The 24948-nt window shown below is 40.4% G+C and overlaps 1 protein-coding gene across 4 annotated transcripts in view; it reads left to right on the top strand.

Annotated features, from left to right (window-relative positions):
• The window catches only part of ANKS1B (ankyrin repeat and sterile alpha motif domain containing 1B), a 624779-nt gene that overhangs the window by 203434 nt on the left and 396397 nt on the right, over window positions 1-24948 (top strand). For all 4 annotated transcript variants that reach the window (XM_038756218.1, XM_038756216.1, XM_038756217.1 and 1 more), the window contains exon 11: window positions 15308-15444. In XM_038756218.1, the coding sequence (XP_038612146.1) occupies window positions 15308-15444 (137 nt within the window). The remainder of the gene's footprint in view (window positions 1-15307; window positions 15445-24948) is intronic.

The following is a 24948-nucleotide window of genomic DNA, read 5'->3' as shown; positions in this document are numbered from 1 at the left end:
ATTTGGTCGTCCAGTTGGCCCCATCCACTTTTTTGAAGTGATGCCACAATTACTATTATAAAACCTACTATGGAAAAATGTACTTAATTCTCCATTTAAATGCAAAATAAAAAATCTGAAATATGAAGTAAAATTTACATAATGGGTCCAGGGCCAAGCTTAGCAATTTAAAGATGTATAGTGGTAGTTACACAATTCATCTTCCCTCTAAAGGTGGTACTTTATCCGCTGAGCAACATGTCAGAGTAGATAGATGAAAAGAAGATATTTCAGAGGATAAAAATTGTATCTGTAATTGCACAGCCCAAATAAAACTTCAGGAACTTAGCCAGAGGTCAGGTATCTTTTCCCTTTATGGCTCATTTTGCCCAACGTGGTAGAGTAAGGATATTCTGCAGTTACTGACATTTACTGAGAGGGTGCCACCTCTTCCCCTCCTCACCCCGGCTTATTTATTGACATTTACTGAAGAGGATCCGTGTCACCCCTGCCCCAAAGTTTAAGTGGACCTCATGTTGAAATGGTAATTACTAAACAGGTTAACTGCTGCTCCCAGCAATAACAAATGAGTAAAATACTCTATGAATCTCTGTTCTGTTCTGCTACGGCAATTTTAATAGTCCTACTTTTCTGAAAACAATGGATTTTGGGGGGCAAAGATCTCAGTATAGCAGATCTAAAGATCTAACATTCACTTTTTAACTTTCAACTCAATCCCAGGCTAGGAGGAGGCAAAGTCAAGACCAAATAACCTTAAATGCCCCCCCTACCCCTCAAAGCCATTACTTCTGAAGAGCTTGGCAAACTCATTGAAGTATGAGGAACAATGAGAGAAGCTGAAGTTAACTAAGAATATTTTGTCACACACATTTCCTCTTACCATCCTTTTAGGCATCCTCAGAAACTATTAGACTACATTATTTGTCCCTCAAGAGCAAAATTGAAATTGTCTTGAAGCAAAAATCAGGTGGATCAGTTTTTGTAGCTTGTACAAAATATGCATTTTATTAAATGCCCATTTTCTGCCCGTATTGCTGCTGGTAATGGTTTTGTATAGTACTTGGGAGAAAGACCAAAGGTTCCATAGGGAAATTCCTAGGAATGTAGGCATATCGTGTCTGAATAGACAGCCAACAATAAAACTCTCCTTAAAATGAAAAAAGGTAGTTTTTTCCTGTCTCTAGTTTTGTGAAAAACCTTATCTCCCTCTAAATTTATCCAGTCCTGAGTTTCACAAGGTAAGATTTGATATTATATTGATTGGGTTTCCATCGCCATCCATTATTCTTTGGAAAAATACATTGAATGGGATTTTAAACTTAGAATTTTCCCATCTGTTTTCCTGGGTGTGGAATTTTCATATCTTATGGTTTCCAGGTTACAGCTACTTCTACTTCATATGATTAATTCCAAACAGATGTGAAATAGCCTTTAATATCCATTATATAGATTTTCTAGAGAAATCAATTATTTTGCTCTGAACAGACATTTTTTGTATATGTTTTTATTGGAAAACAATGAAGTACCCTTTTGGGTCATAAAATCATGGCCTTCAGGGAAAATTCATATTTCTGGTAGTCATAAGGACTTTAATTAAACCAATAATGGTATGTACCTCATGCAATATGTCAGATTTGCCCAATCATTGACATTTTAAGTGAAAAAGAATAGAAGATGACCGTTATGCACATATGGAGTTTTGTAATAGTAGACCACTTTCTTAAAGCAACCTAATTCTCTAAAACATTTCTTCACAAAGAAAAAGTAACAATATCTGATAATTTGTATTTAAGTTGATGAAAGAGTTATAATCACTTTGGAATGAATGAATAGCTGTCCAGCCAGAATTTTTGTATGTTAATAGGGATATTTCATAGTAAGCCTCAGAAATGGTTTAAATGTACCTTGAAAGATAATTTCAGTTGATTGAAGCTTAATGGATGTTACCAAGAAAATAGAAAAATGAATAATGAAGTATTGTATTATTGTGCAAATCTTTTTAGTTCGTCAGTTAAGGAATGAGGTACAGGTTGTTGCCATAAACATAATTTCAGTTCTTTGATAATGTTTGTGGTTTTCTATAATTAATTCAGGTAGGGGTAAAATTAGCAAACTATCCCAGGTTGTTTCATGAGAAGTACTTCTTAATAACTACTTTCAACATAGAATGAAATTTCATATTTTAATGACAATAATGATAATGCCTTTGAAATACGGTTCATTGTTCTCTCTTGTGAAAAAGCTAACAAGCTTAATTCCCCCCCCCCCCCCCCCGGGGGGCAAACTTTTTTGTTAATATTTTTTCTGTTAATATAAAGCGAATCTACCATCAAATAGAAATTACTTTTATTTCCAATTTAAGCCACTGTGCACTATACATTTCCAAATTGCTAAGCTTGGCCCTGGACCCATTATGTAAATTTTACTTTGTATTTCAGATTTTTTATTTTGTATTTAAATGGAAAATTAAGTACATTTTTCCATAGTATATTTTATAATAGGGCAGTGTCATCCCGAGTCCTAGGCAAGCTAAGTTTTAAATCTACTAAACTTCTCAAAGATATATGTGCAGTCAAAGCCAAAAGAAGTACCACTTCAAAGGAGCCTTGATTACACCCAAGGTATCCTAGTTTTGAGGGCATTTCTTGTTATTCAAAATAATGAGGAGGGATCATCAGCTAAATTTCTATATTAACACGAGTAAGAGATGAAGCCAATTACATTTTTTTAAGAAGACTATTCAATTTATAATACTAATACAGAGCAGGGCTTTCCATTTCCAAGCTCCTGAGATCAGATACTTTTTTTCTGCTCTCTCTCTCTCTCTGTCTCTCACATTGCCACATTGCTGATTAACTCTTGAAAGTAGGTTTGCATCTTGTTCAAACCAATAATTTTTGCTGTTATCCTATGGTCTGTGCTCCGACAGTTTTGCAAACTCTTGATACAGCTGTCTTAGGCGGGCCACTGAGAGACAGAGGGGAGATAGCCACAGCAGGCTGGATTGCCTCTGCTACCTTCCCCACCAACACAACCCTATCCCAAACCTACCTCCTCTTCTTTGGGACTGTGCTTTCCTCCTAAACTTCCAGTGTCCACACCCAGAGCACGGGGAGCCGTTTCCTTTTGCCTGCTTAGGTCTGGAGACGCACCCTCATTATAAATTTGCAGTTGCCGACTCTCCTAAGCAGGAGCTAGGATTCCTACTCACCTGAAATAATTCGGTATTTTGGAGTGCCCAAGGAACAGCTAGCACTGAACCAGGGTTTGACAGTGATGAATTACTTTTCTTGAAAAAGGAACTGTCAGTGAATTCCCTAGAGGAAAGTGAATTCCCCAGCTGGGTAATTAGAAATCACAAAAGCCTCCAGGAAAACCAGGAAGATTCAATCCGAACTCCCCGCTAGGTGAGGGCATAATTGATGGATCATCGTTCCTAGAAAGGCAAGCTCCAACTTCATTCTGTAACTGCCTCCCAGCAGCAGGCAATGGACTTTTCTCCAACTTTAATCCACATACCCAGGGAAGTTGGACAATCCCTATAGATTGTTGGTAATGCCAAGACATCCCAACCAACCATAGCTCGGCTCAGGGGCCTCCAGAATACCCAGGCTTACCTTAGGCAGAGGCTGGCTCCTGATGTGTGCAACCCTTAGTAGATAGGATAGAGAAGCAGCATGGCTCAGTGGAAAGAGCACGGGCTTTGGTGTCAGAGGTGATGGGTTCGAATCCTGGCTCTGCCAATTGTCAGCTGTGTGACTTTGGGCAAGTCACTTAACTTCTCTGTGCCTCAGTTCCCTCATCTGTAAAATGGGGATTAAGACTGTGAGCCCCCTGTGGGACAACCTGATCTCCTTGTAACCTCCCCAGCGCTTAGAACAGTGCTTTGCACATAGTAAGCACTTAATAAATGCCATTATTATTATTATTGGACAATTTCAAGCCCTGCTTAACCCCTAGATTATCCGTATCAATTCTGGTAAATTCTGGAATGGCCTGGTTCGACCAGGGCCACCCCATGCCCACCCCGTAACCCCATGCCATGTATGTACTTCTTAGGAACACTTGGAATTCCACTACCCCTTCAGGATCCCCCAAAGGCCAGGATGGATCCTGAACATTAAATTGGCGCAATTCCTTAAGACATATGCAAGGTGTTTTTTTGTTTTGTTTTTATGATATTTAAGTGCTTACTATGTGCCTGACACTGTACTAAGCGATGGGGTAAATACAAGACAATCAGGTGGGACAGAGTACATGCCCCACGTGGGGTCCGTAGTCTACAGGTGAGGTAACTGAGACACGGAAAAGTGAAGTGACTTTCCCACAGCAGACAAGTGGCAGAGCTGGTTTTAGAGCCCAGGTCCTCTGACTCGCAAGCCCATGCTCTTTTCACTGGGCCACACTGCTTCTCCTTCAAATTGGGTTGAACTTGGGTGTTTCGTCCTTAAGATCAGGCTAGATTTTGACTTAGTCAACAACCAACGTGTTAGCAAGGTATTAATCATCAGTAGCATTTGAACTCCTGCCTTGTGTAGATCTGTGTTCTAAGTTTTGGGGAACTTAGAATAAAAGTAGAAGACACAGCGAAAGAAGCAGAACAAAAATAGCCCCAGCATGTATAGAGAACCAGGTTGAGGCAGAGATTGCCATATCAATCAGGATACCAGCGTTCTTCAGATTAATTTGAAAATTTTAGGTGAAATTCAATAGCCCTTATAACTGTACGTAAATAACTACACAAATCTCATAGCGCAAACGCAGCATAGGTAGCATATGGCAGCTTTTTAGATACTGAATTCTACAGTTTTATAGATTAAAATGATCATGAATCTATCTTTAGAGCTAATTTCAGTTTTTTTACTCATTGTTCTACATTTGTCAAAGGAAAACTCTTACTCTGATTTGAAGTTGAATTTTTAAAACGTTGTTATATTTTTCCTGATTTTCTTCCCTTTTAATACATCTGCTGTTCCTCATGGCACTTCACTGTTTGTTGCCAGGAAACAGTGTTTTTACCATTAATTTTCTTTAAAAAAATCACCAATATCCTCTTAAATTTTCGTCTATAAATGGCTCATTTACAAAAGGGAGGAAAACATTTAGTGACTTGAGTGTCCTAAAAATTGCTAAAAATGGTCCTTTAAGATATCTATTTTTTAAAATACTACCTTTCCCTATCCAAAGCAATGTTGAGTTCAAGAGCTCTAGTTCCTCAGCTCAACAATTCAGGTGACCTTTCCAAGTAAAAACAGATTAATTCATTGTTTATCTGCTCCTGGGTTTCACTTCATGAAAAGCATATAGTCCTAGAGAAAATGGTTGCTCCTCACCTCCATTTGTGAAGCTCTCAGGTTTTCAGTTCCACGGTAGAAGTGATGATTCTTCATATCAAGTACTGAAAATTCTCTTTGCAATGTTTCACTAGTTGTTTATATGGAAATAAAGATTCAAAAAGAAATTATCTTCCAGGGGACCCCCGAGCTATTTGCGATGGGGCGTGGATTAGTTGGGACCCCTCCACCCTGGCACAACCAGCCATGCCACTATGAAGCTGTCTCAAAATCTTAATGATCTTCCAAGGGGAGCCACATATATTGAGTAATTTCCCATATCTACCAAAGGCATTAAATGATTTTGTAGGCTGTACTTTGTGGGCAAGGAACATGTCCCCCGACTTTGTTATAGCAACGTGGCCTAGTGATTAGAGCATGGCCCTGGGAGTCAGAAGGACCTGGGTTATAATTCTGGCTCTGCCACTTGTCTGCTGTTTGTCCTTGGCCAAGTCACTTCAATTCTCTGGGCCTCAGTTACCTCATCTGTAAAGTGGGATTAAGTCTGTGAGTCCCATGTAGGACAGGGACCGTGTCCAACCTGATTTGCTTGTGTCCATCCCACTGCTGAGAACAGTGCCTGGCACATAGTAAGCACTTAACACCACTATTATGATTATATTGTACTCTCTCCAATGCTTTTTATAGTGACTTTACACAGTAAGTGCTCAATAAATATGACTGATCGGAAAGGACTTGGTGATATTCCTTGCAGTTCTATATTTGATGGGCTTCAGAGATCCTGTAGTTTTCAACCACATTGTGATTGTGGAACCAGTTGGTCAGTAGTTTTCTTCAGCAGCTGGCCCAGAAGGATTTGGGTTTGGGAGACCATGATACACCTGTTCAGTGTCCTGTGTGCGGGGCAAATCTTGTGTTTCTGTGCTTCCTCCATTGGCTGTTAATCTCAGGGTGCAGGTCATTGGGCCTGGTTGCTTTGCCATCTAACTGCTATGGTGACTTCTTCAGTAGGAGGAACAATTGCCCTTTCTTGTCATTTGATTGGAGTCTAGGGACAGAGGAAATACCCTGCCCTAGATATCCCCCCTTCTCTGGACACAGCCAGTGGGAGCTAGAGGCAGGCAAGCCCCACTTCCCAAAAGTGCTCCTTTTTGGACTAGGCTGGTGGGAAGGTAGAGAGGATGAAGAAACACCAAATATAAAGAAAGAGAGAGAAAAATAGCCTTCTCTTGGGCCTGGGTTTGAGGCATATTGGAGAATGTGTGCTTTGGAAAACAATACCTTAGCTAAATGACGTCAACTAATCTTTTCAGTGCTCTGTGCTAAATGGCAACAAAAAAAAAATCCCAATATAATTTAGGTGCAAGAGTCAGAGTGACATATCAATAAGCACAGATGCTATGGATTATTTTTCGATGAGCTTTTGGTTGACAAATTCAGTCTTTCCAATTACCCTCATATTTCCCCATCCCAACTTTTGTGGAAGGCATAAAAGATTTTTTTTGGACTCCATCTATAATTGTCAGGAGAGAGAGTGATGTAGTGGTAGAAAGAGGAGAAGGGTAAAATAATGCAACAGGACCAGCTCATGCCCCAGCAGGGAAGTTTCTTCTTTAAAACCGTCACTCTTCTGGGGAGGAAAAGGGGAAGGAAGTAGTGCTGATTCATTGAGGGACTCTTGTTTTCATCATCTGGGAGAGAGCAGTAGATGTAAGGGATGCAATAACAAGTGCTCTATTATCTTCATCTTACTTCTCTCTTTTCCTCTACCTCTTTATTCTCCTCCTTCCCCTACTGCTGGACTGAACTGTACTATGACAGCCCCATCCCTGTTTTAATGTACCAGAAAGAATGCAAAAAAGTGAGGCAATTTCATGAGGAAATTTGGATTACGGAGTGCATTTTGAACTGGTAGTACAATCTGGCTGTTTGGTAGTATTTTACGAATGTATGTCAATGCTCATTGCCTTTTGGGAACAATGAATACAACCAACAGTATTTTGGCAGTGAAGGGTTTTCAGTGCTTCTCATTCTGCTGCCAGAAGTCCATGGTAGACAATCTGTTTAGATTCTCCCTGGCCAGTTCAGGAAATTATGGGGCAGCTCCAGATTCCAGAACCACTTTTGTTCCACCTGTGTTTTCTGGCAGTGTGATGGGCTAACTAGGCAAGCCCCACACATAGATAAGGAGATGGAAATGTCCAGATATCTCTAGAATGGAGATATTGTTCACTGCTTATGACCCCTCCCATAAGGAAAACTTGTTTTTTGCATAGTGTGTCAATCACTCACTTAATGAGATCAGCAGGAACACAGTCAATTTCGGGAGAAGATTTGAATGAGGGGTTACCTTCCTTCCTCTCCCCCTCCCCTTCCTTCCTCTCCCCCTCATCCCCCTCTCCATCCCCCCATCTTACCTCCTTCCCTTCCCCACAGCACCTGTATATATGTATATATGGTTGTACATATTTATTACTCTATTTATTTATTTATTTTACTTGTACATTTCTATCCTATTTATTTTATTTTGTTGGTATGTTTGGTTCTGTTCTCTGTCTCCCCCTTTTAGACTGTGAGCCCACTGTTGGGTAGGGACTGTCCCTATGTGTTGCCAATTTGTACTTCCCAAGCACTTAGTACAGTGCTCTGCACATAGTAAGCGCTCAATAAATACGATTGATTGATTGATTGATTGATTACCAAGGAAAGCAAATTACTTCAGAGTCATAAGGGCAGGGGCAGATGTCATCTTGGACACCCACAGCCACTTAACTTCTCTGGGCCGTAGTTACCTCATCTGTAAAATGGGGATTAAGATTGTGAGCCCCACGTGGGACAACCTGCTTACCTTGTATCTACCCCAGGGCTTAGAACAGTGCTTGGCATGTAGTAAGCTCTTAATAAATACCGTAATTATTAGTAATTATGTTTATAATATAAAGCAGTGGCCCGAGGGACCAACCAAATCCTGGGCATCTTGGAAAGAAACTTTAGAAACTGAACAGAAAACATAATTAAGCTGCGACCCAAAATCATGGAACTTCCTCCAGAGTTGGATTGTTGCATGCAGTTTAGTTGCAAAAAAAAATACAGATAAGGACAATTGAGATGAATGAGACAGGGAACATTTTAGTACATGGAATCATTCATCTAATCCCACAGTACTGGAACCAGGAGGCACCTATTGGAGCTGAAAAGAGCTTGGTAAAAAGCTGCAAAAAAAGACTTCATCTACATGTAACACTTATAATTATTTGGCATGCATCAACACAGGAAGTGAGTGGGCGGATAATATCAATAGATTCATGCAGGCGTTAGCTAAATTAATGTATGAGAAGTCCAAGATACTGCATTAGAAGGAAAAATTAAAGATGTTAGATGGAAAAGGTGATGATATTAGAAAGCTCAATAATGTTCCTGATTAATAGGTTCACCGAGTTTTGAGCCTCTTGTGGGCCAGCATCTGTGTCTTTATTTTTAAAAGTAATCAGCCCTAAATTCAGTGCTATGCAAACAGTAAATTCTTAATAAGTGTTAGTAATAATAAAGATTATTCTAAGAGAAGGGCTTTATCCATCTACAGCCACCATTTCCTTCCAGCTTCCTTGTAGATTGTCTGCTATGTGAATTGCTTCCTTATTCAAAGACATTGATGGCTCCATGTTGATTTTTGCAGTAATAAAACTGCACTCTCCATATGCTGTTTTTTCCCACTTCCTCCTGGCCAGTGTTCTATGCTTCTTTCAAGAAGGCTTCCTAGCATTATTACAGTGCTAGATTAACTAGCCTTTCTTTTTTTTTCTTTCTTTCTTTTCCTTCTTTCTTTTTAGACTGTGAGCCCACTGTTGGGTAGGGACTGTCTCTATATATTGCCAACTTGTACTTCCCAAGTGCTTAGTACAGTACTCTGCACATAGTAAACGCTCAATAAATACGATTGATTGACTGATTGATTTCTTTGTGGTCTCCAGTCTCTAGTCCATTACTTATGCCTCCAATCACTAAAAAGTATATATTATACACCTGCTACATGCTGAGAAGTGTATTAAGTGTTTGGTATCCTTTCCACTAAGTTTCATGAACTCACAGGCCTTTCTCTTCTTCAAAGCCTTTCTAAGACCACCTTATTCAAGTGGCATTTCCCCAATGAATTCCTCCCTGCCCCTGCTCACTTCATTACGCACACATTAACCTTTTAAACTGCTTATATGGTATTTATCCACTTTCATTTGGTATTCACATATATTTTGACAGTTGTGTATTTGCGTGATTGTTTTCTCCATTGAATTGTAAACTCCTTGAAGATTGGAATAATTTTACACTTCTGAGGATTTCAGGATGTCTAGTAAAGTTCTCTATGTAATAAGGATAAGAGAAAAGCTTGGGAGCCTTTTCAAGCACAAAGATAATAATAATGACAAGAATAGTATTTGTTAAGCACTTATTTGTCAAGCACTGTACAGTAATCACCGGGGTAGATAGAAGATAGGTCAGTCAACTCGCAGTCCAAGTAAGAGGGAGAATACATTGAATCCCCATTTTACCGAAGTGGAAACTGAGGCATAGAGAAGTTGTGACTTGCCCAAGGTCACACAGCAGGCAAAGCGGCAGAGCCAGGATTAGAACCCATGTCCTCTAACTCTCAGGCCCATGCTCTTTCCAGGAGGGCCATCTTCACATTAGTCCATCTATAATTCCAAGGAATTCCTTGTTGGAAACAGGAACCTGGTCCAGGTGGAAAATGACTCGGTACCAGTGGGACATCTCTAAATGAAGTACATTATTTTTTAAATGATATGATCTTCTCTTCTTCTATAGCTTCAGGGTCAGATGTTAGTAAAGCTTTGTAATTGCATAGCCCTCTGATCATTAGCCTGTATATATGTATATCCTGTATATATGTATATATGTTTGTACATATTTGCTACTCTATTTATTTATTTATTTTACTTGTACATATCTATTCTATTTATTTTATTTTGTTAGTATGTTTGGTTTTGTTCTCTGTCTCCCCCTTTTAGACTGTGAGCCCACTGTTGGGTAGGGACCGTCTCTATGTGTTGCCAACTTGGACTTCCCAAGCGCTTAGTACGGTGCTCTGCACACAGTAAGCGCTCAATAAATACGATTGATGATGATGATGATAGCCTATGAGCCAAGTGATGTCATTTTCTGACGCTTCTGGCTGCTTCGGCTCCCAAGTGCATTTAGTGGGAGTGGTTTCCAGTTCTCCAATCTGCAGAGATCAATCAATCAATCAATTGTATTTATTGAGCGCTTACTGTGTGCAGAGCACTGTACTAAGCGCTTGGGAAGTACAAGTTGGCAACATAGAGAGACAGTCCCTACCCAACAGTGGGCTCACAGTCTAAAAGGAGGAGATGGAGAACAAAACCAAACCTACTAACAAAATAAAATAAATAGAATAGATCACCCACTGGCTGGTGTACCCTGGTAAACTGGCCTTCCAGTCTTCTCCAAGTCTCACGAAACTCTCCTCTGTCTCAAAGTGAGAGAAAGGTCCTCAGTCCTGTACAGCAAGGCCAGCAGATTTGACCGAATTGGGTACACAGAACCACCCAAGCCTATCCCGTGGTGTCAACGGTGAGCTCAGCCGAAAAGGGATGAATTTGAACCACTTTCACATCATCCATTCTGGTGAATGGGGGCCAGGTGGATTAGGTGAATGGAAATAAAGATTTAGGTTTTATTTGAGAGAGTGGATTCATCCACTTTCTAAGTATCTCTCTACCTAGCTTCGGCTCGACACATCAATTTTACTGAAGGGTAGCTGTAAAATCGAATAAATTTCAGTGCTTCTAAAGAATTACATGCTAGTGATGTAGGCTGTTTCTAAGGTAACCACGACCCAATCCACAGAGAAGAAAATTAGTATTGTAGGAAAAATATCCCTGTATTGGGTTTCTGCTCTAAGACTGCTTTAAAAAGCTCATCGATGAACTCTAATAAATTGAGAGTTAGGTTTGATTCTACCATTTTTCAGTTCTGCTTTATTTTTAATGAGGATATTATTTGTGACCTGTGACCTAATGGAAACTCTGGGCAACTACATATTCATTAATAGAGTCATGGGTATTTGTGTCTTCAGGGAGTCCAAACCTTTCCACATGAATTAACTAATGGTAATTTTGGAAGATATGCTGTGTACAGAGCATGGTTCTAAACACTTGGAAGAATGAGTAGAATTAGTAGATAATATCCCTGTCCTCAAATAACTTACAACCTAGTGGGAGAGACAGGCACTAGAATTAATTACAAATAAGAAGTCATATAGTATAATGGTGTGTCTATGAATGTTACAGTGCTCTGCACACAGTAAGCGCTCTATAAATACGATTGAATGAATGAATGAATGAATGAGCCCTACTGAGAGCTCACTTCCTCCGGGAGGCCTTCCCAGACTGAGTCCCCTCCTTCCTCTCCCCCTCCTCCCCCTCTCCGTCCCCCCCGCCTTACCTCCTTCCCCTCCCCACAGCACCTATATATATGTATATATGTTTATAAATATTTATTACTCTATTTGTACATATTTATTCTATTTATTTGATTTTGATATGTTTTGTTTTGTTCTCTGTCTCCCCCTTCTAGACTGTGAGCCCACTGTTGGGTAGGGACCATCTCTGGATGTTGTCAACTTGTACTTCCTAAGTGCTTCGTACAGTGCTCTGCACACAGTAAGCGCTCAATAAATACGATTGAGTGAATGAATGAAAGAGTTATGGGGGAGTTATATTTAAGTGCTTAGGGGTTTTTTTAATGATATTTTTTAAGCACTTACTATGTGCAAAGCACTGTTCTAATCACTGGGGTAACTACAAGATAATCAGGTTGGACTCAGTCCCTGTCCCACATGGGACTCACAGTCACTCACTGTCTCCCCCTTCTAGACAGTGAGCCCGCTGTTGGGTAGGGACCGTCTCTATATGTTGCCAACTTGAACTTTCCAAGCGCTTAGTACAGTGCTCTGCACACAGTAAGCGCTCAATAAATGCGATTGATTGATGAATCCCCATTTTGCAGATGAGATAACTGAGGTCCAGATAAGTGAAGTGACTCGCCTAAGGTTACACAGCAGTAAAATAGCAGAACCGGGATTAGAACCCAGGTCCTTCTGACTCCGAGGCCCATGCTTTACTCTTTTCATCATACTGCTTTTATGCTTAGGTGGCATAGAAGTGCTAAAGTGGCAATTGTGTGTGTATGGTGGGGGTGGGGGGGAGACTATAGGGTAGAACGATGAGAACTTAATGGGGTCAGGCCACCAGAGGACATATCATCATCATCATCATCATCAATCGTATTTATTGAGCGCTTACTATGTGCAGAGCACTGTACTAAGCGCTTGGGAAGTACAATTTGGCAACATGTTGTTCTGAGGAGCTGAAGGGTGGGCAGAACCACCTGCTGCTGGCAGTGAGCGGGGAGGGAGTTCCACACAGGAGGGTGGGTGAGAACATGAAAGGTTGGCTGCGGGAGAGATGAGAATGAGGCCCAGTAAATGGGTCAGCTTGAGAAGCTGTGTTGTATTGGGAGAAGAGAGTGGATCACCAAGGGGGAGCGAGCTGATTGAATGCTTTAACTCCAGTAGATGTGGAGAGGGGTGAGCAACCACTGTAGGTTTCTGAAAAGTAGGAAGATGTCTGCAGAAAAAACAGATCCAGACCGAAGTATGGATTCGAGGCGCAGAGTCATCCAGGAGGCTGATTTAGTAGCCGAGCTAAGATACGATAAGAGCCTGGATGGACCAACATGGTGGTTATGTGAATAGGGAGGAAGGGGTGGATTTGGGAAATATTCTGGAGGAAGAACAATCAGGATCTGGCAACATACTGATTACGAGAGTTGAAAGAGACAAATATTGCAAGGTTACAGAATTGCGAGACTGGGAAGGGTGGTGGTCTTGTCCATTTTGATGGAAAAATTAGGTCGCAAAGAACATTTCAGAGGGAAGATAAGTTCAGTTTTAGACATATTGAGCTTGAGGCTAGACATCAAGGTGCTGATATCCCAGAGACAGGAGGAAGTGTGAGATTATGGAGGAAAGGTTGGGATAGGAAGGTAAATTTGGGAGTCAGCTGCATGTAGATGGTGATTGAAGTAGTGTGAGTGGCTGAGCTCTCCAAAGGAGTGAGTGTAGATTGAGAGAAGGGAAACAATCAGAGAAATTTGATTTTCTAGTCCTTTATCCTTAACGTGACCTCCATCATAGTTCTGAAAAGCAAATGGACACATTCCATTAATATTTACACAACATATGGAAGGAATGGTAGTAGGGGGATTTAAAATGGTTAAGATCCTAGCATGGAAATGAGCAACAGTACTAGGTGATGGTAAATTCAAGCAATGCAGTATCTGAGTGGAGAAATCAGTGTAGCCTAGTTTATTTAGGTATATTTAGGACTGATGCACAGAGGGACTTAGGCCCTTTGACTCTTCTTCAGCCGCTGCCAAAGAGCAAGTCCTAATAGTAATATAATTTTTTAAGAACAAACTGTGTGCAGAGCATTGTACTAAGTGCTTGGAGAAAATACGTAGGTAGAAATCAATACACAGGTAGAATGCTCCATCACTGCCATTCTCAGGCCAGAAAGATTAGGATCAGTGAATGTATGGAAAAGGAGATCTTCCATCCCTTTGATTTTTACATGAATCACTTTGTCTGAAAGTAGGAGTCTCTAGGTGTCCTGGAACATTCCACTTGTTTTTCTTAGCTCTCACTGGATTACCTGAAGCCCCTCAACCCATTTGTCACAGACAGCACTTGATAGTATTCAGAGAAGAAAACTGACTGTGGGATTCACAATGGCCTTCTTTTTCTAGCTCTAAATAACAAGAAGGGGGTGGAGGGAGGGAGAGAAAACACTTCAAGCTAACAAAACAACATCGTTTAATGGGTCTGACTCAGGCAAAGTGTGAGCATTAATAGGACACATTAAAAACCAAATGCTGAAAACCAGAAGTGAGCATTGCTAGGGAATCCGATTAACTAACTTCATAATCTTTGCAGGCAAGACTTAGTTTTTTTTTCCAGTCAGCAATGCAACTGATTGCTGCATTATTTGAGTATAAATAGAAGCAAAAAGGAGGAAAAAAAACTGCAATTGGACTGTCAGAGGAAAAACAGCAAGCTATTTCTGAAGACTATCATCAAATAATTCTAATTTTGGGTACTTCGTAGACTGCAATTAATAGAATATTTTACATTCTTAATATCTGTATATAACATTGTCATGCTGCAGTATACATTTGTGACAAACGTTGAATGTGCCTAGCTGGTTGTGCCAGACTCCTTAGTTCTAATTCTAATTTCTAATTTTCCACCAAGTATAAATGTGAGTTTACCTAGAATATGTTAGTCATGGTCGTATAATGTAATGCACTCTCCATATAATATTGTCGTCATCTTCTGAGAAATTTCATTTCGTCATAGAATACCTGGATCACAAAACCACTCTGCAATTTTTCACAGTAGGCAACCTCTCAACAAGTGAGAATCTGTTTTTTTCCCGATTTAAGGGACATTTGAAAATACCAAATAACAGTTCCTATTTTCAGTTAGCAGGTTCATCGATAAAAGGTCTTTACTTAAAAAATCATCCCAGTTTTCCCAGAAAATGGAGAAATAATTCCTTTTAGAGTATTCCAGAAATATGCGTATGAAAATAGAATTCATATTTCCTTTAAATAAATTTCAGTCCTAGTAATTTTTACTGTAGCAGGAATAATATTTGTAGCGGAGCTGAATGATCTGGCATCATGAATCAAACAATTCTCCCAGTACTTTCTTTGAATTATACTATAGGGGGTGATATTTACCAGCTTAAATTGAAACAAAGTGTCTGATACAGGTATCTGAAAAATGTATGGCTTAGAATACTGCTCACTACAGCACTGTAGATGATACCAACTCTAAGATGAAGTTTCAATACATTTTGGGCCGTAAAAAATGAATTCGGTGGATGGGTTCATGGAAATTTTGCTTTTATTCCCAGATAATGCATCTCAGGTAGCAATTACTGCACCAGGAACCAGTAACCATAGAAACAGCTCTACCGGCCCAACACCTGATTGCTCTCCTCCATCTCCTGACACTGCCCTCAAAAACATTGTAAAAGTTATTCGACCCCAGGTAGGTGGCCTTAAACGAGGCTTTTCCAATGATCTGTCAATATGTTATCGTGCATTTGACTGAGCGTGCGATTCCTTTTTCACAGTGTAAGTAAATATCTAATTAAACGAAGGAGCCAGATGAGGTTTTAAATATCATTTCACAACCTAGAGGGAGTGATCTCTGTTGGCTTTGGCTGAAATGAGAATTTGTTATGTGATAAAGAATTGTGTGAAGGTAAAAAGGTGGTCTACTCTGCTCATAATACATTGCTTGATTTCACTTTTCTGGGTTTCATTTTTTAGATTATTTATATTCTGTTGGAGAGAACATTTTCTCAAGCATTTCCTGTTCTCCCTGTTGTTCTCTGTAGACCTGCTGGCCCTGCTGGAGACTTTCTTCTCCAATCAGTTGTTTTAGTGAATTTTGTTTCAAACTCCCTTTTCCTTATATTTGCTTCTTGACTGTTTTAGGGGGACCTAGTGCCTAATCTCCCTGGACCCCCTTGTTTTTCTTTCCTTTCTGCCTTCTTTTCTTGAGTTCGGCCTAACCCTTTCTCTCCTCTACCTTCCATGTCATTTCTTTGAATATTTCTTTTTCCCCCCTTTCTTTTTGTGTTGGGGTTCGTAGTAGGCGGCTTTAGAAATATCATTGGGACAAGCTGTTCTGTGATATTTCATTGAAAATAGCATTTATAAAGCTGTTCACATTATTTTTTTTGCCAACAGATGGACCCAGAACATTGAATTGGTGTCTTCTCAACCTAGTTTATTCTGAATGGATCTCATAAGATTCAGGTTAGGGAGGAACTCAGGTTCAAATTGCAGCCATTCACGGTTTCCCTAGCAGATACAGTATGATCCACTGTTTAAGTAATTCGCAAAGATATCCTTCCCAACCAGTGTGAAACAGAGTTGGTCATTTCCTCATCAAGCTTAGTGCCAGCATGGCCACCTGGTTTGGGGAAATCTCATGATCCCAGGCCATTGGGTAGCATCTCCAAAGAGAAGAGTATTCTGCCTGATCCAATAATCTGCTCTTTGTATGATGTTCTTTGTGGGGTTGAGGGAAAGTCAGGAAGAGGACACAATTCAGCCTAGGGCTGTAATAATAATAACAGGTATTAAGTGCTTACTATGTGCCAAACACTGTTCTAAGCACTGGGGTAGATACAAGATAATCAGGGCCCACATGAGACTCACAGTCTAAGTAGATAGGAGAACAGGTATTGAATTGCCATTTTGCAGAAGATGGAACTGAGGCACAGAGAAATTAAGTGGCTTACCTAAGGTCACACAGGAGGAAAGTGGTGGAACCCGGATTAGAACTCAGATCCTATGATTCCCAGACCCGTGCTCTTTCCACTAGTCTTCATTGCTTCCTTCTCTGTATTTCTTCCCTTTTCACCTCTGGAAAAATTCAAGACAATCCTCAGGTTACCCATTGTGTTGCTTTCTTTGTTAGTCCAGTACTGAATGCAGAGGTGATTTTGAAAGTACCCATTCTATCTCTCTATTCCTTTTATTATGTTTTATATAAATGATGTTGTATATCATTTATACTCCCATCAAGAAACTTGTCACAATGATTGATCTTGTGATATAAGTTTCACTGTGAGGTCTCCTTGTTAATTTATTAACAGCACTCAATATTGGGCTAGTTTACCTCCCACTGGTGGCAAAATCATTGAAATAAGCATTCTCTCTACTTCCGTGGCACAAATTGTTACTCATTAGATGAGTGTCTAATATTTGCTATAAGGCAAAGAGGAATGTTGAACTGGAATGAGGAAAATTCTGTTCAAGTTCCAGCTCACCACCATTCTTCATCTGATATTCCCTATCTCTTTCTCTAGTGCATTGGGAGTGTAAATCATCAGATCATTGTAGGAGATGCTTTAAGGCCACAAGCCTAAATATTCAAGGATCTGGTATTTCACCAAAATAGGTGAAACCTTGATGGGACAAGTATGCTATATGAAAGAAGAAACTTTTCATTTTTCCAAACTATTTTCATGTCAATTAACAAATGTTAACTTCACAGTCATCACTGGAAGGTATGGAGAAGCAGGAATTTTTAGCTTCATTTTCCATATTAGCAAACTCAGGCAGAGAGGGTGTGAATTGCCTGGCGTCAGCAACAGGCTGTTGGAAGATCTGGGTTCTAGACCCTAGGGTTCCGACTCCCAGACTTTAAGTCTTATGTATAACAGGAGGTCTTCGAATATGGGATATTCTTCTAGACAGGTTTCACTGTAATTCTCACCTGTAACAAGTGCTGGAATCATAGACTAGTAAAAACCCTGATAGATCAAGTTCTCAAGGAATCAGTCAAGCCATCCAGGACAGATGATATATCTTCTTTCTTTTAAATCTGTTTTCAATCTACTATATTTATTGAGCTTTTCCTACTTTGTAGTTCAATCACTCCTCGGGACAGTGCATTGCCAAAGGAAGCTTTCATTAAATAGTATAAATGATCAGTAAATAGAGAAGCAGCATGGCCTGTCAGGTAGACAGACCATGGGCCTGGGAATCAGAAGGTCCTGGGTTCTAATTCCAGCTCTGCCAATTGTCTGCTCTGTCACCTTAGTCGAGTCACTTCACTTCCTCTGTGTTTCAGTTACCTCATCTGTAAAATGGGGATTAAGATTGTGAGTCCTATGTAAGACATGGACTGTGTGCAGTCTGATTGCCTGTATCAATCCCAGGGCTTAGTACAGTGCCTGGCACATAAAAAGCGCTTAACGAATACCATAAAAAATAAATACTATCATTATTGCTAGAACTTAGAATGAACTCATTCAGCTTATAGTAAATAAAAATAGTATCCTAATGGCTTGAAATACATATTACAGCTCCCAAGTGGCCTCCTGCCCATAGATATCAAGGATAAAATCACTTATTCAAGAGAGAAATAATGACTAATTTACAGGAATTCTCCTTCTTTAGCCCTCTTCATTTAGAACCCCTTCTTGATAGCTCTGTTGACTTTTAATACCAGCATTTCTTTTTCTCTCTCTCTTTTTGTGGTGCATCCTAAATTTACCATGGCTCAGAATTCCCCCTCCTTCTGCCCTCTGTCTCTTGACCTTTCAAGTGTTTCAGAGAAATTAAAAATCCCATTTCCAGCAGCCTACGCTGTATAAACCCATCAGCCGATTTTGGCAATCAGGAATTTATTTATACCCATCCTCAGGACTCTTGTGCATTTTGATCGATTTTATGTGTGGTTATGTATGTTGACTGTTTCTGTCAATATTTTATGTAATTTCCCCCATTGACACCCAGTGGGTGCTCAGTAAATACTATTGCTATCAATCAATCGTATTTATTTAGCGTTGTGTGCAGAGCACTGTACTAAGCACTTTGGGAGAGTACAGTATAACAAAGTTGGTAGAGACATTCCCTATGCATTAAGAGCTTACAGTGTAGAGGAAACAGAATCATCCCAGGCTTCCCGTGTGGCTGGAATTCTACCACCGAACCACCAATGCTCACATGTATACTACTGCCACTACTACCACTTTCACCTAGGTCCACCCCAGCTTGAGCTGGGCTGAAAGTATATACAAAAATTGGGGACCCAGACTTCCTGAACTCTGTTTCCTTTTCAGAGTTGGAGCTTGTCAGGACTGCACACTTCAGTCCCCTGTTGCTAATCTCCCTGTGCCTGATCTCGCCTGTCTTGTTGCCGACCTCTAGCCCACACCATTCCTTTGGCCTGGAATGCCTTCCCTCCTCAAATCTGATAGACAGTTACTTCTTCAAAGCCTTATTTAAAGGTGCATCCCCTCCAAGAGGCCTTCCCAGACTAAGCTCCACCTTTCTTCATCTCCCACTCCCTTCTGCGTCACCCAGACTTGCTCCCTTTGCTCTTCCCCCATCCCAGCCCTACAGCACATGTACATATCTATAATTTTATTTATTTGTATTGATGTCTGTCTTCCCCCTCCCCCTGCACTCCCTGCTAGACTGTAAACTCATTGTAGGCAGGGAATGTGACTGTCTCCCAAGCTCATAGTACAGTGCTCTGCACATAGTAAGTGCTCAGTACATACGATTGATTGAGTGGGCGCCTCATAATATGTTAACTTGATCCCAGCTCATATTTAAGGTAAAAGGCATTTAAATAATCTTCTGTGGTTTGTCATCATCTGCCATTGAGCTGACTGAGCTAAGCCCAAGTAAAAGAAACCATTTAAATAGGCGTTTGAGCTTTCTCGTCTTATTTTCCTGACAGCCTATTAGATTGTAAGTGCCTCATCTTTTAAAGTCCTGTTTGGCCTGCTCTTAGTGAATAGAGCCTCTATCAATACAGTTGGTGAAGGTGGCGATAATGATATCCAGTTGAGCAATGGGCAAGTATCTGTGAGGCCTGGGGGAGGGATAGGGCTGCCGAGACTGTTCTGGGCTCTATTCTATTTATATCTATTCTATATCTATCTATTCATATCTATTCTATTTATTTTATTTTGTTAGTATGTTTGGTTTTGTTCTCTGTCTCCCCCTTTTAGACTGTGAGCCCACTGTTGGGTAGGGACTGTATCTATATGTACTTCCCAAGCGCTTAGTACAGTGCTCTGCACGTAGTAAGCGCTCAATAAATACGATTGATTGATTGATTGGGCTGGGCCTGAGATGAGTTCAGCTGTGAATCAGCTAACCAGGTGCCTCCTCAGGTTTTGTGAGAACTCTCCACTGAGCTAGCCCACAAAGCAACTCATTGTATTCTTGTAACAGGGCACAGTTACCCTGAAAGGATTAATACACTTGCCAAAGTGACTTCCGTTCTGCAGGGAAGTACATAGGCACCAGGCTTTCCAGGGACTTGCTGTGAATGCTTTCTTTCCCTTTCAAAAATTTTTACGTTTCCTTACTATGAACATATCGGCTTGTTTCTAGGCTGTGGTACTGTTGGATGGATTGTATGAGATTGTTTAGAGAAAAGATATAGAGTATAATTTTAGAGTATTCTTTTTGTGTCTCAATCCAATTTTATACAAAACATGAAGCATCGTACTCCAGATAATGCCTTCATAATGGATTATAAATGAATGATATTTTGGAACATGTCTCACTTTTGAGCATTCTTATGATGATGGCATGTTAAATTTAGGTCCGTCATCATTTGTCTTTGGCAACTTATCTCTTTATGTGATCAGTATTTATGTGCATAAATTCCTTGATATTCCTAATGAATTCTTTTTTACCTCTTCATTGAATGAATTGCAATTTCAATAGTGTTGTTCTGTTCTTCGGTATCATAATATCTAGTCTCATGCGAATCCTATTCTTTCTCTGAGTTCATTATTCTCTATCTTTTGTTAAAATTTAAAGAAGATATTGGGATTTAAACTTGAGTCCCAGATAAGGTTTTCATACTAAAATTGTAGAAATGGCTAGATGGTTTATGAAACATTTCAACGATAGAAAGAATTTGGGAAGGAAGTTAATTTTGTCCAGAGAATATCAATTAGATTGAATGAGAAAGGAGGTTCCTTGATCAAGATGAGCATGCTACAGTGCACCAGTATAGAGTCTATCAATGAAAAGCATCGCTATTTAAAAATGATTAAATAATCTACAGGACATCTGACTGAAGGAGAGTCAGAGTGGTAGTTTGTTTCCTTTTAACCAACTCTGGGACACAACTGTGTTTAAAGAGCAGCACCAATTTGACTGATAAGATGAAGAAGATATAGAACACATTTTGTCAGAAAGAAAACTGGGGTTGAGATAACCGAAGGGAATTAATAAAGATGGAATTGTGATGTTGAGGCAGAGGAATATTTCAGTAAGCAGAAGCTAAGAGAACACATTGGAAGGATAAAAATGAGAAGAAAAGAGATGAGGCTACGAGGAAAATGTCAGGGGTTTGCCTGGAAATGAGAGAAAAAGCCCAAGAGATCAGATTCCCGCAATAGTAGGAGAAGAGTAAATGAGGAAGCAAGAGCATTGGTATTTTTTGAAATTAAGGGAAAGATGGAGAATAATCAGAAGAAAAAGTGCAAAATGGCTTCAGTACTCCAATGGTTGTAATGTAGACTAACCAAGAGAATGAGACATCTGATAAATCAGAAAGAAAATGTCCTTGTTCACATTTACTTTTCAGAACAGGGACTATAGGAGCCTGAAAAGGAAAATTCAACAGTTAGAGCAATGGATAAATTGAAGATGATGCCTTTTTAGAATGCTCTGTCAACATGACTTTGTCAGTAGTAACGTGTGTCCATTAGCTGAATTCAAAATATTTAGCACATCAAGAACAGTTTAAAATAATGCATGCAACAGCAAATCTTTGGGGCTTTATTTTGTATAGCAGTCATGTGACCAACTTCACATTCTGTAGCCAAGGAAAGGCTACTCCCAGAAAGTACAAATCCAAGAAAAATGTAAAAGTTATTAAATCAGGATTGCAAAGGAGAGTAGGGCGGGCACATCAATTGGTTGGGACCTGATGCTTTGCAGGGAAGGAACCTAGAATAAGATTTGATCTCAAACATTTTCTTCATATCCCCTCTTAATAATTTTCTTTTCTTCATTAACGGATAAGGCAAGTTAGATATCTAATCAGCAATGGCTCTGAGGGAACCCGTGTGCTTCCTGTTTTTTTCTCCCATTTAGAATCTGAGCCCTGTGTGGGACAGGGACTGTGTCAAACTTGATTATTACATATCTATCACAACATTTACCACAGTGCTTGCTACATAGTAAGCCTTAAATAAACAGCACTATTATTGTTATTATCATCATCATCATCGTTGCCAGCATCCCTCAACATGCTAAAAAAAGAGAGCAAAATGGAAAGGCCAACATAAAATTATACAAGAAGGCCAAGACTGCCTGCTGTTTTCAAGGGAAAACATTCAAAGTCTGTAATGTTAGGTGTCCTAAAAAGAAAGAATGCAAATATGTGTAGCCAATATGAACATCATGTCAGACAGTGCTTGGTGGAATATTATTATTTTTGTTCATGTGGTAAAACCCAGACACTGCTATGACAAATATGTAGAAATAGGGGCTTCTTAGTTAATAATAATAATGATGGCATTTATTAAGCGCTTACTATGTGCAAAGCACTGTTCTAAGCACTGGGGAGGTTACAAGGTGATCAGGTTATCCCACGGGGGGCTCACAGTCATAACCCCCATTTTACAGATGAGGTAACTGAGGCACAGAGAAGTTAAGTGCCTTGCCCAAAGTCACACAGCTGACAGTTGGCAGAGCTAGGATTTGAACCCATGACCTCGGACTCCAAAGCCCGGTCTCTTTCCACTGTGCCACGCTGCTTCTCTAGTTGATATGTTCAATTTAAAAAATATTCCCTCCCCATTTCATATTCCAGGGTGAGCACTGGAATTCACTGTATTTCGTCTCCAAAGTGCTGAAGGAAGTGAACAAGCAAGCCTGGTTCAAGATTTCTCCCCAGTTTTGAATGGTTTTTGTGGTGGTGTACAGGTGCACAAAAGGTGTCTTATTTTTGGCTCTCCTCTCCTTTGCAGTCCTTGACATTGCAGCCAGTAGAAGACAATGGGCTATTAGAGAAAAGGTTTTAAATAGGGAAAAAGCATCATCCAGAGCAGCCTGGGGAGTATTCCCTTTCTCAGTGGTGTGGGCGATAGAGACTATGAACAGAAGCTGTGACTTCTGTTCTTGATTCAGCCATTGGAATGTCTTCCCTGTTGCACTCCCCCACTCCTCCCCACCAAAAGACAAGCTCCTGCACCCCTTTGTGCCATTAGGGAAGGTCACCAGAGTCCAGTGAGTTGCCCCAGTTCTTCGTCTAGAGAGCGAAGACTCTGTGAATGAGCATTTGGAAGATACTAGATCCCATAAATAAACACCAAGGTTAACAAGAGCACTTCCTATCAGGATTCAAATAGAACTAAATTATGGTTTCAGAAGTTGTAGCATTGAGCTGAGAGATAACAGGGTGCAAGAAGGCCATTGTTCAAAGTCTGTTGAACAGTCATTTGAGAAGAAATGAGGGAAGAAGACGATATTGCCAGTTCCTTTTGCATTAATTCCTAACGAATCAGGGGTTGGGATGTCTCTTTGCTCTTTGGGGGGATTTTGAGAGGTTTGGGGAGGGGAGGGAGATGGAAGCAATCATGGAGCCTCGGAGCAGCTGCTTAGTGGGGGTGGAAGCATGACTCTTTAAAGCCAACCTTTTCCCCCATACAATCATCACTGTTCTCCTCTCTTCCAAGCCATTGCTTGTATTCCACAGCCCAACCCTGCCGAAGTCAGTGGTCAGTTGTGCTTGTGCAACCCAGCCAGAGACTATCGGTAGTCATTAGAAAAAATGTGATGGCCAAATTCTTCTGAACTCAAAATAAGATGAATTTGAGAAATATGCTCTCCCTCCGGAAGGAGTATGTAATTATTATTGTGATGTTAGTTATTATCATTATTGTCACCAAGAATAGCTAATGGGTCACACTGCAGAAATAGAGCTTTGCTTCGTCTCTGTGCTGGGGAGCTTTAGATCCTTAAAGAAGATCTCATGTACCCTTTCCTCCTGGGTTTTCCTTTTTTGGGCCTGGTCTATACCTCAGGGAATAAACAGGAGATTGTGCTGTCTGGAGATTGTGGGTGTGGGAGCAGCAGTATATGGAGAGCATGTGAATTGTGGAGATTATAGGGTTTGCCGAGATGTGAACACAGAGGTTTCCACATTTGTCCCGTATTGTAGCACGTGTGCAAAGAGAGGGAGATATTTTCTCCCCATTCCCTTCCCCACCCTCGAACATGGTAGCCCAGTGTCCTACTTGTGGGGAAAGAGCCAGAATTGAGGGCTTAGCAGGTTAGGGGAGAAATAAAGTCCTAGGGTTGGCAGGAAGGGGAAGATCTGCAGTCCAGAAGAGACCAGGAAATCAGTCATCCAAGGTTCGAGGTGCCCCCTCAATGGCTACCCATTTCTATCTGCAACAAGCAAATATTCTTGACCCTTGGCTTCAAGAGTCTTTATCAGTTCTCTCCTTGTTTGTCTGCCCTCAACACCCTTTACTCCCTGCCTGTGCTTTCTGCACTTCTCCCTTTTGTGTTTAAACTTTTTTACTGTTCCTTGTGGTTACTCACTTCTTCCTCCTCCAACCCCTTGCTCATCCCCTCCATCTTCCTAGAGCTCCCTCTCCCTGCATATTCACGTGACCACTCCCCCACATCTTCAGAGCCCTCCTGAAAAAAATCCCTTCTGCTCTAGAAGTTTTATTACCTGATGAATATTCTTTTCTCCAGGTCATTTCCTTCCAGTTTTCACCTCAGCACTTGTGCTTCACAGTCACTCAGTGCATGAATGTTCATATTGATTTACACGCCACACTACAAAAAATTATTTATTCTTATCCAATTTGCATTCTGTTTTTCCTAATGGAAAATAATTTTGTTTGTAAGCTCTGCGAGGGCATGTCTTTTACCTCTATTGTATTTTTCCTAGGGCTTAGTACAGTTTTCTGCATACAGTAAATGCTCAGTGACTACTATTAATGGGTTGACTGACAAGAGAAGAGGGATCCCGAAG

The sequence above is a fragment of the Tachyglossus aculeatus genome, chromosome 14, assembly GCF_015852505.1.
Source record: "Tachyglossus aculeatus isolate mTacAcu1 chromosome 14, mTacAcu1.pri, whole genome shotgun sequence".
Classification (NCBI taxonomy): Eukaryota; Metazoa; Chordata; class Mammalia; order Monotremata; family Tachyglossidae; genus Tachyglossus; species Tachyglossus aculeatus.
This window is presented reverse-complemented; position numbering and strand designations above follow the sequence as displayed.